The sequence below is a fragment of the Schistocerca cancellata genome, chromosome 3 (genome assembly GCF_023864275.1).
Source record: "Schistocerca cancellata isolate TAMUIC-IGC-003103 chromosome 3, iqSchCanc2.1, whole genome shotgun sequence".
Classification (NCBI taxonomy): domain Eukaryota; kingdom Metazoa; phylum Arthropoda; class Insecta; order Orthoptera; family Acrididae; genus Schistocerca; species Schistocerca cancellata.
Window position 1 is genome coordinate 198,464,347 of NC_064628.1, and position 17,560 is coordinate 198,481,906.

At 39.6% G+C, this 17,560-nt stretch overlaps 1 protein-coding gene across 1 annotated transcript in view; it reads left to right on the forward strand.

The window, feature by feature from the left end:
• LOC126174816 (gem-associated protein 5) overlaps positions 1 to 17,560 on the forward strand; it is a 313,470-nt gene that overhangs the window by 229,383 nt on the left and 66,527 nt on the right. The window contains exon 17 of the mRNA XM_049921193.1: positions 13,554 to 13,701. Coding sequence (XP_049777150.1) covers positions 13,554 to 13,701 — 148 coding nt within the window. The remainder of the gene's footprint in view (positions 1 to 13,553; positions 13,702 to 17,560) is intronic.

Genomic DNA, 17,560 nt, shown 5'->3' on the forward strand with positions numbered 1-17,560 from the left:
GCTGGTGTGAGGTCTGAAACAGGATACGTAATGAATGCTATAAAGAAAAGTACGTAGCTTCTGGAATACTTAACTTTAATCCACATTTGTAGAACATCGCTCTTGATGATACATTAATAGAATCTCAATATCAATTGAATACGGCGCCTTGCTAGGTCGTAGCAAATGTAGCTGAAGGCTATGCTAACTATCGTCTCGGCAAATGAGAGCGTAATTCTCAGTGAACCATGGCTAGCAACGTCGACTGTACAATTGGGACGAGTGCTAGGATCTGTCTCTAGACCTGCCGTGTGGCGGCGCTTGGTCTGCCATCACTGACAGTGGCGACTTGCGGGTCCGTCGTATACTAGCGGACCACGGCCGATTTAAAAGCTACCACCTAGCAAGTGTGGTGTCTGGCGGTGACACCACAATTTGCACAGATGTGAGGTGCCCATTACACAGAGACAGCTCAACATAAAATTTTATTGGTGAAATGCTGACTTAGAGCCCTTGCCTTGTGTTCACTACATTGCTTAAAACTACACTTATGCCTCATACCAGATAATATTATGTGCATATGTTTGCTTGGTATGTACTGTAACTTTGAACCTCCAGATACTGATATCATAAAAAGTTTCAAGGTTCCCCGAGAACATCATCTTTAGAACAAACTTATGATAAAAATATGATTTGCTATGAACAGAAATTATATAAGTGGCTAGCTGCATAATTAATACTGGGTGGCTACAAAGTGCAGCTACTCATGGAGATCCAGTTTGGGTTGTAATAATCTTATGGCAGTGAAACTCGGTAGATGTGCTAATGCATTAATGCCAAACCAATTGAAAAAGAAAAAAAAAGAAAAAAAAAAAAACTGATTCCTCTTGTGGTCAATAGGTGCGAATCTGGCCCTGTACACTATTTGTATGATGGTATGGCATCCACGCTGTCATTTGACGAGCCATAATGTGAGTGAACAATATGACTATCAAGAAGAGAGACTGTGTGCTATTAGTAAAAATGTTTTATGTGAATGACAGCAATTACAGTGGTGCATTCAGAGATTATTGCCAACTGAAAGATTTGAGGAGAGATCTGACGTCTTTAATATTTTAAAGAAGACATGAATGAAGTTCGAAATCACAGTTGAGTGTGGTGTGATACCTGGACGCTTTAACGCCAGAGGTTTTCCAGATGTATAGCATGCAAGATCACTGGATCAAATTCGATGTGACTTTTGGCTCTGGGAATATCTAAAAGAATGCATTTGGCATGGACAAGTTCGGTCTCTAGGTGATCTGGAGGCCAGCACACAGGAACGTGTTCAGATTCCACTGCAAGCAAATGTTGGTCACGTCATTTTATGGATCCAGCACCTAGTCGATATCTCCGGTGGTTGCATTGAACAAATTATGTAAGTGGCAGGCAATAATAAAATCAGTGTTATGCCTTTCTCACCTGTTTGAACTTTGTTGCCCACATTCTGTTGCTAATCCATTACACATGGAAACAAGTCTATATATCTTTCTTGCATTTACAGATTTGCACCTAGTGGCTAAAACTGGAACTAAAATTGGTTCAACATTAACACATTAGCACATCTATAAAGTTTCACTGCCATATGATAATTACAGCCACAATGAACCTCTGTGTGTAGTTGCACTGTAAGTATAACCATTCATTATTTTAGATACCCAAAAATCGTGATTTTCCGGGAGTATCTTGATAATGGGTTCATATTTTCAAAAATGGAAGAATGGAATTTCTAGATGAATATCTAAAGAACGTACAATTAAAATGAGAACCATTTGCTATAGTTAGTTATTTAGATAATAGTGACCCAAAGTGTAAAAACAGCTAAAAACTGGGTTTTGCTGTTTCCTACATAAGTACGGTAACTTTGAACATCTGGATCTCAGTAATGTATGATGATAGTGAAAAAATATCATCTTAAGAACATGTGGTAAAAATTTCAACAACTACCAATTTCAAATATCTACCAGAAGTAGCCCCCCATGAACCATGGACCTTGCCGTTGGTGGGGAGGCTTGCGTGCCTCAGTGATACAGATAGCCGTACCGTAGGTACAACCACAATGGAGGGGTATCTGTTGAGAGGCCAGACAAACGTGTGGTTCCTGAAGAGGGGCAGCAGCCTTTTCAGTAGTTGCAAGGGCAACAGTCTGGATGATTGACTGATCTGGCCTTGTAACAATAACCAAAACGGCCTTGCTGTGCTGGTACTGCGAACGGCTGAAAGCAAGGGGAAACTACGGCCGTAATTTTTCCCGAGGGCATGCAGCTTTACTGTATGATTAAATGATGATGTCGTCCTCTTGGGTAAAATATTCCGGAGGTAAAATAGTCCCCCATTCGGATCTCCGGGCGGGGACTACTCAAGAGGATGTCGTTATCAGGAGAAAGAAAACTGGCGTTCTACGGATCGGAGCGTGGAATGTCAGATCCCTTAATCGGGCAGGTAGGTTAGAAAATTTAAAAAGGGAAATGGATAGGTTAAAGTTAGATATAGTGGGAATTAGTGAAGTTCGGTGGCAGGAGGAACAAGACTTCTGGTCAGGTGACTACAGGGTTATAAATACAAAATCAAATAGGGGTAATGCAGGAGTAGGTTTAATAATGAATAGGAAAATAGGAATGCGGGTAAGCTACTACAAACAGCATAGTGAACGCATTATTGTGGCCAAGATAGATACGAAGCCCACACCTACTACAATAGTACAAGTTTATATGCCAACTACCTCTGCAGATGACGAAGAAATTGAAGAAATGTATGATGAAATAAAAGAAATTATTCAGATAGTGAAGGGAGATGAAAATTTAATAGTCATGGGTGATTGGAATTCGAGTGTAGGAAAAGGGAGAGAAGGAAACGTAGTAGGTGAATATGGATTGGGGCTAAGAAATGAAAGAGGAAGCCGCCTGGTAGAATTTTGCACAGAGCACAACTTACATCATAGCTAACACTTGGTTTAAGAATCATGATAGAAGGTTGTATACATGGAAGAACCCTGGAGATACTAAAAGGTATCAGATAGATTATATAATGGTAAGACAGAGATTTAGGAACCAGGTTTTAAATTGTAAGACATTTCCAGGGGCAGATGTAGACTCTGACCACAACCTATTGGTTATGACCTGTAGATTAAAACTGAAGAAACTGCAAAAAGGTGGGAATTTAAGGAGATGGGACCTGGATAAACTGAAAGAACCAGAGGTTGTACAGAGTTTCAGGGAGAGCATAAGGGAACAATTGTCAAAAATGGGGGAAAGAAATGCAGTAGAAGAAGAATGGGTAGCTTTGAGGGATGAAGTAGTGAAGGCAGCAGAGGATCAAGTAGGTAAAAAGACGAGGGCTAGTAGAAATCCTTGGGTAACAGAAGAAATATTGAATTTAATTGATGAAAGGAGAAAATATAAAAATGCAGTAAATGAAGCAGGCAAAAAGGAATACAAACGTCTCAAAAATGATATCGACAGGAAGTGCAAAATGGCTAAGCAGGGATGGCTAGAGGACAAATGTAAGGATGTAGAGGCTTATCTCACTAGGGGTAAGATAAATACTGCCTACAGGAAAATTAAAGAGACCTTTGGAGATAAGAGAACCACTTGTATGAACATCAAGAGCTCAGATGGAAACCCAGTTCTAAGCAAAGACGGGAAAGCAGAAAGGTGGAAGGAGTATATAGAGGGTCTATACAAGGGCGATGTACTTGAGGAAAATATTGTGGAAATGGAAGAGGATGTAGATGAAGATGAAATGGGAGATACGATACAGCGTGAAGAGTTTGACAGAGCACTGAAAGACCTGAGTCGAAACAAGGCCCCCGGAGTAGACAACATTCCATTGGAACTACTGACGGCCTTGGGAGAGCCAGTCCTGACAAAACTCTACCATCTGGTGAGCAAGATATATGAAACAGGCGAAATACCCTCAGACTTCAAGAAGAATATAATAATTCCAATCCCAAAGAAAGCGGGTGTTGACAGATGTGAAAATTACCGAACAATCAGTTTAATAAGCCACAGCTGCAAAATACTAACACGAATTCTTTACAGACGAATGGAAAAACTAGTAGAAGCCGACCTCGGGGAAGATCAGTTTGGATTCCGTAGAAATACTGGAACACGTGAGGCAATACTGACCTTACGACTTATCTTAGAAGAAAGATTAAGGAAAGGCAAACCTACGTTTCTAGCATTTGTAGACTTAGAGAAAGCTTTTGACAATGTTGACTGGAATACTCTCTTTCAAATTCTAAAGGTGGCAGGGGTAAAATACAGGGAGCGAAAGGCTATTTACAATTTGTACAGAAACCAGATGGCAGTTATAAGAGTCGAGGGACATGAAAGGGAGGCAGTGGTTGGGAAGGGAGTGAGACAGGGTTGTAGCCTCTCCCCGATGTTATTCAATCTGTATATTGAGCAAGCAGTAAAGGAAACAAAAGAAAAATTTGGAGTAGGTATTAAAATCCATGGAGAAGAAATAAAAACTTTGAGGTTCGCCGATGACATTGTAATTCTGTCAGAGACAGCAAAGGACTTGGAAGAGCAGTTGAATGGAATGGATGGTGTCTTGAAGGGAGGATATAAGATGAACATCAACAAAAGCAAAACGAGGATAATGGAATGTAGTCGAATTAAGTCGGGTGATGTTGAGGATATTAGATTAGGAAATGAGACACTTAAAGTAGTAAAGGAGTTTTGCTATTTGGGGAGCAAAATAACTGATGATGGTCGAAGTAGAGAGGATATAAAATGTAGACTGGCAATGGCAAGGAAGGCGTTTCTGAAGAAGAGAAATTTGTTAACATCGAGTATAGATTTCAGTGTCAGGAAATCATTTCTGAAAGTATTTGTATGGAGTGTAGCCATGTATGGAAGTGAAACATGGACGGTAAATAGTTTGGACAAGAAGAGAATAGAAGCTTTTGAAATGTGGTGCTACAGAAGAATGCTGAAGATTAGATGGGTCGACCACATAACTAATGAGGAAGTATTGAATACGATTGGGGAGAAGAGAAGTTTGTGGCACAACTTGACCAGAAGAAGGGATCGGTTGGTAGGACATGTTCTGAGGCATCAAGGGATCACCAATTTAGTATTGGAGGGCAGCGTGGAGGGTAAAAATCGTAGGGGGAGACCAAGAGATGAATACACTAAGCAGATTCAGAAGGATGTAGGTTGCAGTAGATACTGGGAGATGAAGAAGCTTGCACAGGATAGAGTAGCATGGAGAGCTGCATCAAACCAATCTCAGGACTGAAGACCACAACAACAACAACAACCAGAAGTAGAAATGATGGAAGTGGCCATTCCCACAATTTGTACTTCTCGTACCCAAAAGTCTTGGTTTTTCAGCATTTTTTCAGGAATCACCCATGAACAAAAGTTGCTTTTATAAGCTGCCTAAGAGCTAATGCAAAAGTACCAACCATTTTGCTCCATTTGCCTGGGCTAGAGGAAGTGTATAATGTTTAAATTTTGACCCTGTACTGTAGGAAAGCTACAGTATGCCCATTCTTCTGATAGGTGTACAAATGTTTGCTGGGCTAAGGGCTATCCAGAACACTTGACCCTTATCGCAGTGACCGATAGAACACAAGGTATGACCCCCTGAAAATTCACATTTTCATGTGCGGCATTTTGGAACTTGGTGGTACTGTGCAAGGACAGTGAAGGCATTGACCATCTTGTCTCGCACTCGGATAAATGTATTGGCAGCTGTGGCATTTGGTTTTTAAATAATAAACAGTTTACTTACTTTTTACCTGCCTCACTTTCGTCTCATTGGCCCTTACAATGAGAATGTGCACATGGATAATGATAATTCTATTGTATCAGGCTACTTTCCATTACGAATGTGGGTGCACTCAGTGACAATGATCTGATTTATAAATGGTAGAGCACAGCAATCAGTTGTCTTTTTTTTTTTTTTTTTTTTTTGCCTAGCCATTATCACCATTATCGATGCTAAAAAATACAAGAAGTACATGGTCAGGCGATACTATAAAAAGTTACTGCTCGTGGCATAATCCATATGTCTTATACATTAGATTACATACCACTATTTTCTAGTCTCAATGCATGTCTGTTTTCTGTTGTTTGGGCGTCAGTCACAGTTCTTTGAATACTACTGTATAATGAAGGTAGGCTGTGTGGAGAACATTGATTGGCTGTATGGCGTCCTCTATATGAGCTACATAATATATAACACTCAATGGAAAGCAGCAAAAAACTTCAAATTTACATGGGAATTACATAAAATAAAATACTGTAAAACTCACTCAAAACGGAATTGCCAGGGACTAAAATAATTTTCCAAATTGGACAATTTTCTAGATTACACAAAACTCATTGAGCTACGTAAAATTTGACAGATATCATGCTCCTAGAAGCGGCTATTCAGCAGACTTTCCTCCGTCAGCATCACTATATTGGCATATTCTTCGATATCAGTAAGGCGTACGATACTACTTGGAAACACTGTATTCTCGCACAACTGCATCATTGGGGCTTTCGTGGCCACTTCCCCATTTTAATTCGGTCTTTCCTGTCTCAGCATTTTTTTTGGACCCGAGTTGGTCACACACTGTCTGATCAATTTGAGTAGGAGCATGGTGTCCCCCAGGGCAGTGTTTTAAGTGTTACCCTCTTTGCAATAGCCATCAGCGGTATAACATCTATGGTACGGAGTCCAGTACAGTGCTCCAGTGTTGCAACGATGAGCCATCAGTTGCAACTTACAGTGCAGTGGTTAGAGGAGTGGGCTGCCAAGACAGGTTTTCATTTTTCTGCCGATAAGTGTGTATGTGTTCACTTTAATCGTTCTCATCATCCTTTTAATGTGCTTGCCTTGCATATGGGGGACACTATCCTACATTTTAGAGAGGCAGTGCAGTTTGTGGGCCACATTTTTGACTCCAGATTGTCATGGTTGCCACACCTGCAAGACTTGAAAGCCAGAACCGTGGAGGCACTGAACATCCTCAATTGCCTCAGCCACAGGTCTTGGGAAATGGACAGGGTGTCTCCCCTCCAGTTTTATTGGGCTTTTGTGCATTCGTGGCTGGACTACAGGTGCACAGGGGTCAGCAAGGCCCTCTTATTTGCGGATCCTTGATGCTGTCCACCATACAGGTATTCGGCTGGCCACGGGTGCTTATCGAACCAGTCCCATACGCAGCCCCTGTGCTGAGGCCGGGGAACTGCCACTTACCATCCAGCAGCAGCTTCTCCTGGTATGCCAGATGTGTAAGTTTCTTGCATCTCCAACCTCACCTGCTAACCATATTGTTGCTCATCTTCCTCTGGACTGTCTTTTTTCCCCACCGTTCCCGAGCCACGATGCCGTTTGGAATCTGTGTGCGTGTGCTCGGTGTGGAGCCCATATGGCCCCAAATCTGGGGTTTTAACCACTTACCCCCCTGGTTACTGGAGAGGCTCAGAGTGATTTTAGATTTGGTGCAGTACAAGAGAGATTGCACTCACATTCAAGTGTCATTATAGGTGATTACGGATGCAGTCTTTTATTCGTAGTGTTGAAGAAGCCAAAAGTGTGTTTGCTCTTGCACAGTCAGTTTCTGTCCTGGATACACATGGTCAGCACACCGCTCTCCTGACCATATGTCAGTTTACCAGACTGGAGCCTCTACTTCTCAATCAGGTAGCTCCTCAGGTTGTCTGAGTGCACTCCACTTGTCATTAGCGGCAGAACAGATGGTCACTCATGCAAGTGCTAGCCCAGCCCGACAACGCTTAACTTCAGTGATCTGATGAGAACCAGTGTTACTACTGCTGTCTTTCTTCAGGTCACCAAATATGTGAAAATCACTTAGTGAAAGATCTGGGCTGTACAGAGGATGTTGCAGTGTTTGAAAGTTTCTTAAGAAAAAACTTTTAAAGCTAGCACTTTACACACATACTGTATAGGCAGTTGATAATTGAGTTGGGGGAGAAACAACAGAAAAGTCTTTCAGATTACGTGCTATGCTGTCACATATGTTTTCTCTTTGTCATACTTTCTACAAAGCTGCACACACACAGCCAGCACTGTCTCAATTAGAAGCTACCATGATAATGAACTCTGTAGTTTGATGCAGAAAGGAACATGAAAATAATAGTGGGTAGATACAACCAACCAGGACAAGTCTATGCATGATGTGTCTAAAAAGTTCGGTGTATGGTGTCATATCTGAACAGCAATTTGGCACATGTGTGCTTGCATGCGCATGGGTCTTGAGAGACTTGAGGAGAATCAATACAAGGCATGCACTGCATGAGGCCAGTTGAACGTAATCATTGTCAGAGAAGTGCCATAGTGCAATGGAGTAACTTTTAAACATCAAGTTCTGCTACCAGTCAGGGAAAACTGCAGCAGAGACATGGGATGTTGGTGCAGTTGTACAGGAGGGGAAACTGTGAGCAGAAAACGTGTTTACGGATGGGTTTAAATGCTTCCATGAAGGGAAGGAAACAACTAAGACTGAGCCACGTTCAGGTTGGCCATTGACAAGCAGAACCCCTGAAAAGATCAAGAAAGTGTGACAAATGCTGGCACAATATCAGCGATGGACTCTGAGATTGAATGTAGAGGAATTGGGCATTAGCGAGGACACGGTGCACACTATTATCTATAATGATTTGTGTAAGTGGGAGATCTGCTCCCGATTTGTACTGCACAAGCTCACAGACGAGCAGCAAGCAAAACGGATGGGAACTTCTGCTGATTTCCTTTCCATGTGTGACCAGGATCCATTGCTTCTGAACACCATCGTCTTGAGAGACGAGACCTGGTGCTATCAGTTCAATTCGCAATGTCATTGTGTTCACAATCTTCCCCGTGACCAAATAAAAGCTGTCTGCAAAAATGCAAGGTGGAAATACTGTTGATTGCCTTCTTCGACAACAATGGCATCATCCACAAGGAATTTGTTCCTGCAGGTCAAACCATTAATGCTGCATTTTACCAGTCCGTTTTGAACTGATTGCTACAGTCTGGCGGGTTCAGCCAAAGTTCACACAGGACTGGAAAATGGATGCTGCTCTATGACAATGACCCTGCACACTGCGTGATCCATGCGCACCAATTCCTGGCACAGAAGATGGTAACTGTTCTTGAACACCCTCTGTACCCCCTTATCTGACTCCTGCGGCCTTCTTCCTGTTTGCCCACTTGAAGGCAGCCATGAAAGGTGAACGTTGTGCAGATGTGAATGCGAACTAAGATTGTGTGACAGCCATTCTGCAGTCGATTGCACAGGAAGTCTTTGCTTATAGTTTCCAGAAGCTGTACGAACATTGTCAAAAGTATGTTTTAGCATGTGGTGACTATTTTGAAGGGCCATAAAGAACATTTGTTTGTATCTGTTGGTTTATTTGTTGTCTGATAGCATTAACAGAACATTTTAGACACACCACGTAAGTTGTATTATTGAGTTACCAATGATTTTCTCCGGCAGTGTGTGTGTGTGTGTGTGTGTGTGTGTGTGTGTGTGTGAGAGAGAGAGAGAGAGAGAGAGAGAGAGAGAGAGGGGATGACAGAGTTTACAGTTCACTTTGATTGTTGAGGCTCTGTTGTAAAGCATGTGTCTTCTGTGACAGTCTAAAAAGGAGGAATGGGAAAACAGTAAAACAGGAGATTAAATCTTTAGAAAGGAAAGAAGTACTGCGAAATGGAAAATTTATAGTAGTTAAAACCAAATTGGAAAGAAATTACATCTATCTATTTAAGAGCTTAGGCTTGTTCCTTCATAAAATTTTATAGGATGTTTGTCAATGGTAATGACAAAACAGGTGTAAAATTACTTCATGCCCATTCACTTATGCATAAACAATCTTTGGTCTAAATGTGATGCCCTGTTATGATTGTGCTATGGTCATCACATTCTGGTGGCTCTTTTTTACAGTTGAAAAACCTATATGTTAAAGGACAAGGTCCTGTATGGAGGTTAATTAGAATTACCTCATATTGTTAGAGAATGGAGGCATGTCATAATTGTTTTATTCTCCCTACAACCAGCTCGCCCACTTCCTATCTATGGCTAACAGCCCCTCTCAAGAATGGCATTACTGTATGCAGGATAATAGTGCATTCAGATGTCACACTTTTCTCCACAAGCCAGTTCAACTGCTCTGTCTACCATCTCATTACTGTGGTTTCTAATGTGTGTTAGTAAGCAGCATTATGGTAGCTGTTTACACTGATTTGAGGGGAAAAGATGTTCTGATGTCTTAGACAGATGGGTTCATTTGCTATATAGTCCAAAAATGCCAGAGAATCAGAACTGGTGAGGAGCTTCAGTGCTCAGTCACATCTGATCAAGAGTGAAGAAGGGGGATTTTTTTCTTTTAAGCTATTAAGGAAACTTGATTGTGGATCAATCCAAATAATAATTAGTCTACAGCAACTAGACAATGTCGACTGAGTTACTATGTGTTTATCTTACTGGCCTTTATATTTTCTTGCTTTGGCTTGTCAATAGGCAGCCACGGCCTTTGACACTGGTATGCTAGTTGACTTATCTTTGGCATAGTTGTAAAGTTTATCACTAGTATGTTGAGATGCTCATGTAATATGTTATTACAAGGGGTGTGTGAAAAGTCCATGCAAAGCCCGAGAGATGCACCACTGGCACGTATCGAGGTCATGTTTAGTTAGTAGCATCTTTGGAAAGAACGCACACCAAGTATCAGCCATATTGGTCTATTCCTTTGTGTTTGGCATTCGTGTGAATCAAGGAAGTCGAGTGATCGTCAAAAAATGGACAAAAAAGAATTTTGCGCGGTGATTAAACATTACTTTATGAAAGGCAAAACGTCTCGGGAGACTAAAGAGAAGCTGGATAAACATTATGGTGACTCTGTACCTTTGATTAGAACAGTTTACAATTGGTTTCAAAATTTTCGGAGTGGCCATATGGACACAAGTGATGCTGAACATTCTTGACGCCCTGTGGAGGTTACGACTCCAGAAATCATTGATAAAATCCATGATATGGTGATGAATGACAGAAGAGTTAATCTGTATGAGATTGATAGTGCTGTGGGCATCTCGAATGAATGGGTACATAATATTTTGAATAAACATTTGGACATGAGAAAGCTATCTGCAAGATGGGATCCGCAATTGCTCACTCTTTCTCTAAAACAGCATTGTGCGAAGTGTTGCAAGGATGGTTTGCAGTTGTTCAGGAAGAATCTGCAGGACTTAAAGTATCATTTCGTGATTGTGGATGAAACATGGATACAGTATTATATTCCTGAGACCAAACAACAATCTAAACAATGTGTTACCAAGGCGACTGTCTTTCGGGATTCACAAGGGATAATCCTTATCAACTGTCTGGAAAAGGGTAAAACTATTACAGGTGAATATTATTCATTGTTATTGGACAGTTTGAAAACCGAGCTGCAAGAAAAACACCAGCGATTGGACCGCAGGAAAATCCTTTTCCATCACAACAATGCACCAGCACACACCTCAGCAGTTGTGGTCGCAAAATTAGTGGAAATAGGATTCCAACTCATTTCACATCCCCCCTACTCTCCAGACTTGGCTCCCTCGGACTAGTATTTGTTCCCCAATTTGAAGAAATGGCTGGCGGGACAAATATTTTATTCAAACAAGGAGGTGATTGCAGAAACTAACAGCTATTTTGCAGTCTTGGACAAGTCCTATTATTCGGAAGAGATCAAAAAATTAGAACAGCATTGGACGAAGTGTATTAGTCTAAAAGGAGACAATGTTGAAAAATAAAAAAAGGTTTACCCCAAACATATAAGTATTTTTAATTTTTGCATGGGTTGATTTATGATGAGGATTATTGTGCATGCAATAATATCAGCTGCTCTCACATGTCTGTCTGTCTGGGGGTGTGTGTGTTTGTGGTATAATGCATAGGTGCCCCCCCCCCCCCCCTCCCCCAGTCCTTCAACTAACCCATTGCACTACGACATGGCACACGTACATTGTTGCTGCCGAGCTGTGCGTTCGATCGGGCACGAGCAATGGTGCACATCTATGCATTGTACTATTGAGGTAGCTAAACATTATACAGTGCATATATTATGCGACAAATTTAATAATTTTTTGACATGGTTTATGTGCATTGATGTTAAAAGTTGTCCTCTCCTCATTTTACACGAAATAGTCTGTGCTCTGCATGGTACAAGCTATCCGCATATCAAATTTCACAAAATTAGTTTAGTGGTTTCGTTATGGAAAGATAACAGACAAACACACTTTTGCATTTATAAAACTTTAAATTATGACATTTTTTTCTGTGATCTGATTTTGATGAAGTAATCCCTCTGTGTTTCCCCAAGCTATGCTCATATTTCCTGTAAAATCCCATGAAAATTTGTCTAGTAATTTTGGAAATTAGTGTATTCAGACAGACATGATGGCCTTACAGTTTTATAATTAGTATGGCTGAGAAGTAATAATAGTTTTTATCTATCACTTGTAAAACAAATTAACAATAATTTACAAGCAGTAAATTAAATGTAATCGAGCGTGATCCTGCTGTGTCAAGTATTTGAACTCCACTAGTTTTTAGTTGTGTACTCCCCAGCCACTGTTGTATGCCTGTCTTCTTCTGTAGTGTATCTGTCTTCTGACAGGTTTCAGCTGGAGGCTCTCCAGTGCCCTGCTTAATTTGAGAGTTTCTCTTGTGTCTTATATCATTATTCCTTCTTGTAACTTCTTTGTGGTAATATTATTCAGAAACTGTTGTTGCCTTGGAATAATTTGTTGCAGTTAAATAATGAAATAAAATATTTTACAAGTGTCATTATTTTTTCTCCCTAATAAATTTTCAGTTGATGTTGGAACAGCAGCTGCGTTTGTTAAATATCAAATCATAAATTCCAAATTCTGTCTCTAGTAATTCTTAGGATTTTTCAGACACTTAATAGTTTTACAGCTCATAAAATATTGTATTTATTTAAAAATTTGAAATTGTGTTGTATTGTATACCTCAGTATAAACACATCACTTTGAATTGAGCTGAATCTGATGAGAACTGAACAAGATGGTTCAGTGATTCAAACATAGGACTTCTATTTGTGTTCAAATGACTTCCGGCCTTCCACATTTAGGTTTTCCATGGTTAAACTAAATCTCAAAAAGTAAATGCTGAGATAGTACCTTTGAAAAGGGCATGGCTGACTTCTTCCTCATTCTTCCCCAATCGTAGCTTGTGCCCAGTATCTAAAGTCATTGATAGTACATGAAACGCTGATCATCATTTCTCTGGGGTAAGATACACATCATCCAATTTTCAATACACCATGATAATTATAACATTGTGGTCTTGTAACAAACCCCTGGTTGATTATTACTGTAATTTTTTAGGCTGTTCCTTTGTAATTTATGGTAGCCTTTTTTCTTTACTTAGAAATGATAGTCTTGGTACAGATTTTGTCAACTTCCTACTCTAAAACTTCTGCATTTATTTCAGAGAGAGATATATTTGTTAAATAGTAGAGAAGTTGCTTCACTTAGTGCGTAAAGATAATGTGGTAAAGCTTGCTGGTTCCTTTTTTTTACAGAGGAATTGCATACAAAAAATGGACATTTTGAGTTTGTGCAAGAAATGGAACATTGGAAAGGAAACCTGGCAAATATAATAAAAGAAGCAACTGAGAGAAAGAGTTTAAGTGATTGGCTGGTTTCATTATCACCTATGATCTCCCAAAGGTAAACATTCTTGTGAGGTACTGCACTTTTTATAATGTACTGTTATAGTACACTTGAAACATCATGGATATTTCAAAACTCGTGCAGATAAAAATGGAGTAATTAGAAGGTTATTACTTACAATGCATGTAACAGTCAACCCCTCATTTCTACAGCAAATGTAGGAATTTGGGTCATTAAGAGACAACAAAGCCAGTTTTATTTTGTATTTGTAATATTTCATGGTTTTGTGTAACCTTTATGTTGTGGCAATGTATTATAGTGACAGTAGTTCAGATATGATAGTTGAAAAAGCTGGGAAGTTCACCATCATTGTTTATTCTTTGTAATTTACTGGTTGTCATAATTGAGTGTTTATCAAAGTAATAATAAAGATTTGGTTTTTGGGTTCGACTCAAATCCAGTTATTTCAGAGAATAGTGATCAGCTACAATGGCATAAAATTTTGCGAGTGACTGTGGTAAAAGCTGTGGGTATGCTTTATATAACTTGAGTATGCCTTGAACACTATTTTAGATTGCTATCTGTTACCTTAAGTGTCTCTTCTTGATGATTGTTGCCTTGCTATTCATTCTGGTGGTCCAGATCCTCCTTGCCACCATCCTGCTCGAACATCCAACTCTTCTGGGCTTTTTTTCATCTTACAGGGAATGCTAAATGAAAGATCGCAACTTCAACTCCGAGCTACGAAATGACTTTGAATGACCTCTCATTTCAACTCTTCCATATTTTAAAGTTCATTACTTTTCATTAACATATATTACAGTAACTCAAATAGGCTATATCAGTCATAACAGATATCAATCATTAAAACATGTCTGACTTAAAATTCATACAGTCAGTCAGTGGAATATTGGAAGAAAATTCATTTCTCTTGATGATAATGTTAGCATTGTCAGTAGGCTGTGTATTCTGAACAGCCCATGACACATTCAGCTGGTGACATCATGTTGTAAATATGTGCATCCAGCTGAAAGATTCTGCACATTCACCCTCAACATACCTCGGCCCTCCCTCAATGACTGTGCCAAAATAAACCTGCGCAGACAACCTCTAATTTCAGCTTACTTATTTCTACCTTTTTTCCTCTATTGTGATCATCTTATGCTGGAAAGCCACCTTGATGCACTACATATTCCCACACTCAGTCTGAAGTTGTTGTGTACAGTTTTCTTAATTGTATACATTCTCAATGTTATAGTATATTTCTAACAGAGATGTTGTGTAGTGACTCTTAATTATACACATTATGCTTGTAATGCATATGCAATTTCCAAGAAAATATTTTTCCTTCAATTCAGTCGATCAAGATTATCGCAGCACTTAACTACTTTCTTTTACATTTGCAGGTATAATCATGCTTTATCAAAGTTCTTAAAATTTGTTCATGTAGGCAGATATTATTTTTTGCTGGGGCCTGATGTAGTAATAACAGGACAGATTTGCTTTAAAATTTTCTAATGTCCGCATCTTATGTTCTCATTGAATATTTTTAACACAGATCATGCAAATGTATATTATGTTGTTTTCTAGATGCAACTTATATGGATTCCTTGTTATCTTTCATGAGTACTTGCTAATATTTCAAATATTTCTGCATTAGTTCATATGCCAATGGAAAAGGTCTCCATGCCTCACAGCATGGAAAACCTTAACTAGCATGGAAAACCTCTCCAGTTGCATAACAATTGTAACTGCAACCATTTGACTACCGTATTTACTCGAATCTAAGCCGCACTCGAATCTAAGCCGCACCTGAAAAATGAGACTCGAAATAAAGGAAAAAAATTATTTCCCGAATCTAAGCCACACCTGAAATTTGAGACTCGAAATTCAAGGGGAGAGAAAAGTTTTAGGCCGCACCTCCAAATCGAAACAAAGTTGGTCCATTGTAATATGCGACACAATTTAGGTCGAATGGAAGACGATACGTCTACAGTAGTTTGGTTCGAGTCGTAAGCTTAGCAGTTAAGCTTTACCAGGTAGCCATTGCTATGCGTCAGGCGCTCCGTCCGTATTTATACGGGTACCCTTCCTTTTTCACGTGCTTCGTCTGGTTTGAATCGATTGCTTATTTTGCTTTGATCTGATAAGTGCCGTTTTCTTTGTTATAGGTGTTTACGTCACTCTAAGCTGAAAATGCATTACTGTACTGTGTCATGCATTGTTTGTCGCATTCTGATAGTGCGTGTTTACGGCCTGTCGTCGCTCACGGCATGACTTGCTTTTGTGCGCGCTACCGCCGCTTTTTAGCGAAACACTGGCAAGAGACTGCTATTTGTTGTTACTTACATTGCTGCTTTCTTTGATAATGATCAACAAGAACCAAATAATAGACTGCGTATCTATTATTTAGTAACCTTGCTGCGTATGATAGAACATGTTCTGAACGAGAGTTAGGCGCAAATTTTTCTCCGTTTGAAAATCTTTGCGGCCGCTTCTTTAGTACATCAAATTCTGCGCAGAAATTAGCCATCTTACATTTAAAATCTTGTCAGTTGCCGTGCTTCATTTCTGACTATATCACTGTTAGGCATAAGAATAATACGAATATAAACATGACACGATACGTATATTCTTCCGCGTTTGCTGTTGTTTCATTCTAGTTTCGTAGTTTATTAGGCAGACAGGATTTAAATGAGGTAGTAGCAAACACGAAAGAATACATGGCAAAATGTTTATTTTCGTATTATTCTTATGGTGAAGAGAATACTGCATGTGATTCCTATTTCATCAGGTTCCTATTAGCAACCATCTCTTCTCACAGGTAGGAAAAAACTCGGAACGTAGAGTTGGCCATATTGACAAACAAACAGTCTTGCCAGTCGGATTTTCGTAGTACATTGAAATTCTGCTACATTCGAAGATGAACAATACGGAATTTGTATTTACTTCGTTGGATAATGTATGAAAATGCAGTAGTCGAAACTCGGGGCGGAGAAAAAAAAGATTTTGGCGCCAGTATTTACCTTTGTGTCCACAAAGCATGCTTGTGTAGCGCTACATATATTCGACGGCAGAAGTTCGTTGTGGCGGCACCTACCAACATTTTTCACAACTTCCGCTTGCTTTGCACTCGATTCTAAGCCGCAGGCGGTTTTTTGGATTACAAAAACCGAAAAAAAAGTGCGGCTTAGATTCGAGTAAATACGGTATATTATCAAATAATAATTTACCTCTCTTATGGGTAGAGAGTGTACAATCTTTCTTTCTTTATTTCTGTGGCTGCCCCATTTCAATCCCTACAAATAATGGTACATGTTTTTTCTTTCTTAAATGCACCTGACCAACAGCGTAGCTCAGTCTTTTATGGATGTGTCTCCTGTCTTCAATCCATCCTTCCTCAATTCAGATACACTTCACCTTTTTAACTAATTGAACCATGTAACCTCTTTTTTTCTTATCACTCTGAAGTTCCTTATTTTACTTTTTTGACAGAGCCCAGATGTCAGTATAAGCTCCTCATCAGTCAGTCTCTACAGTTCTCTAATATAGACGCATTTTCTTACGTTACAGCATATCTACATTAACCTAATCTTTCCTGCATTGTTTTACATCTACCTACTGCAGCTTAAAGCTTGTATCATTTTGCATACCTTTACTGCTGTGTGATCTATGAATGCTCTTCTTTATCAAATAAACAAGTGGGAAGCCTTGTGGCTACTCCTACTGCAGTCCTTATTCTATGACTCATTGAAAGATCCTCTCACCATTACGGTTGTTTGCTCTGTTATTTATACATGTCAGTGTGCATTAGTATCTATGGTATAATAGTATTTTCACACCTATAGCTAATAAGTCTTCATGAGAACATTCGTCTCACTACATATTTTGAATTTAACAGTTCATAATACTCTGT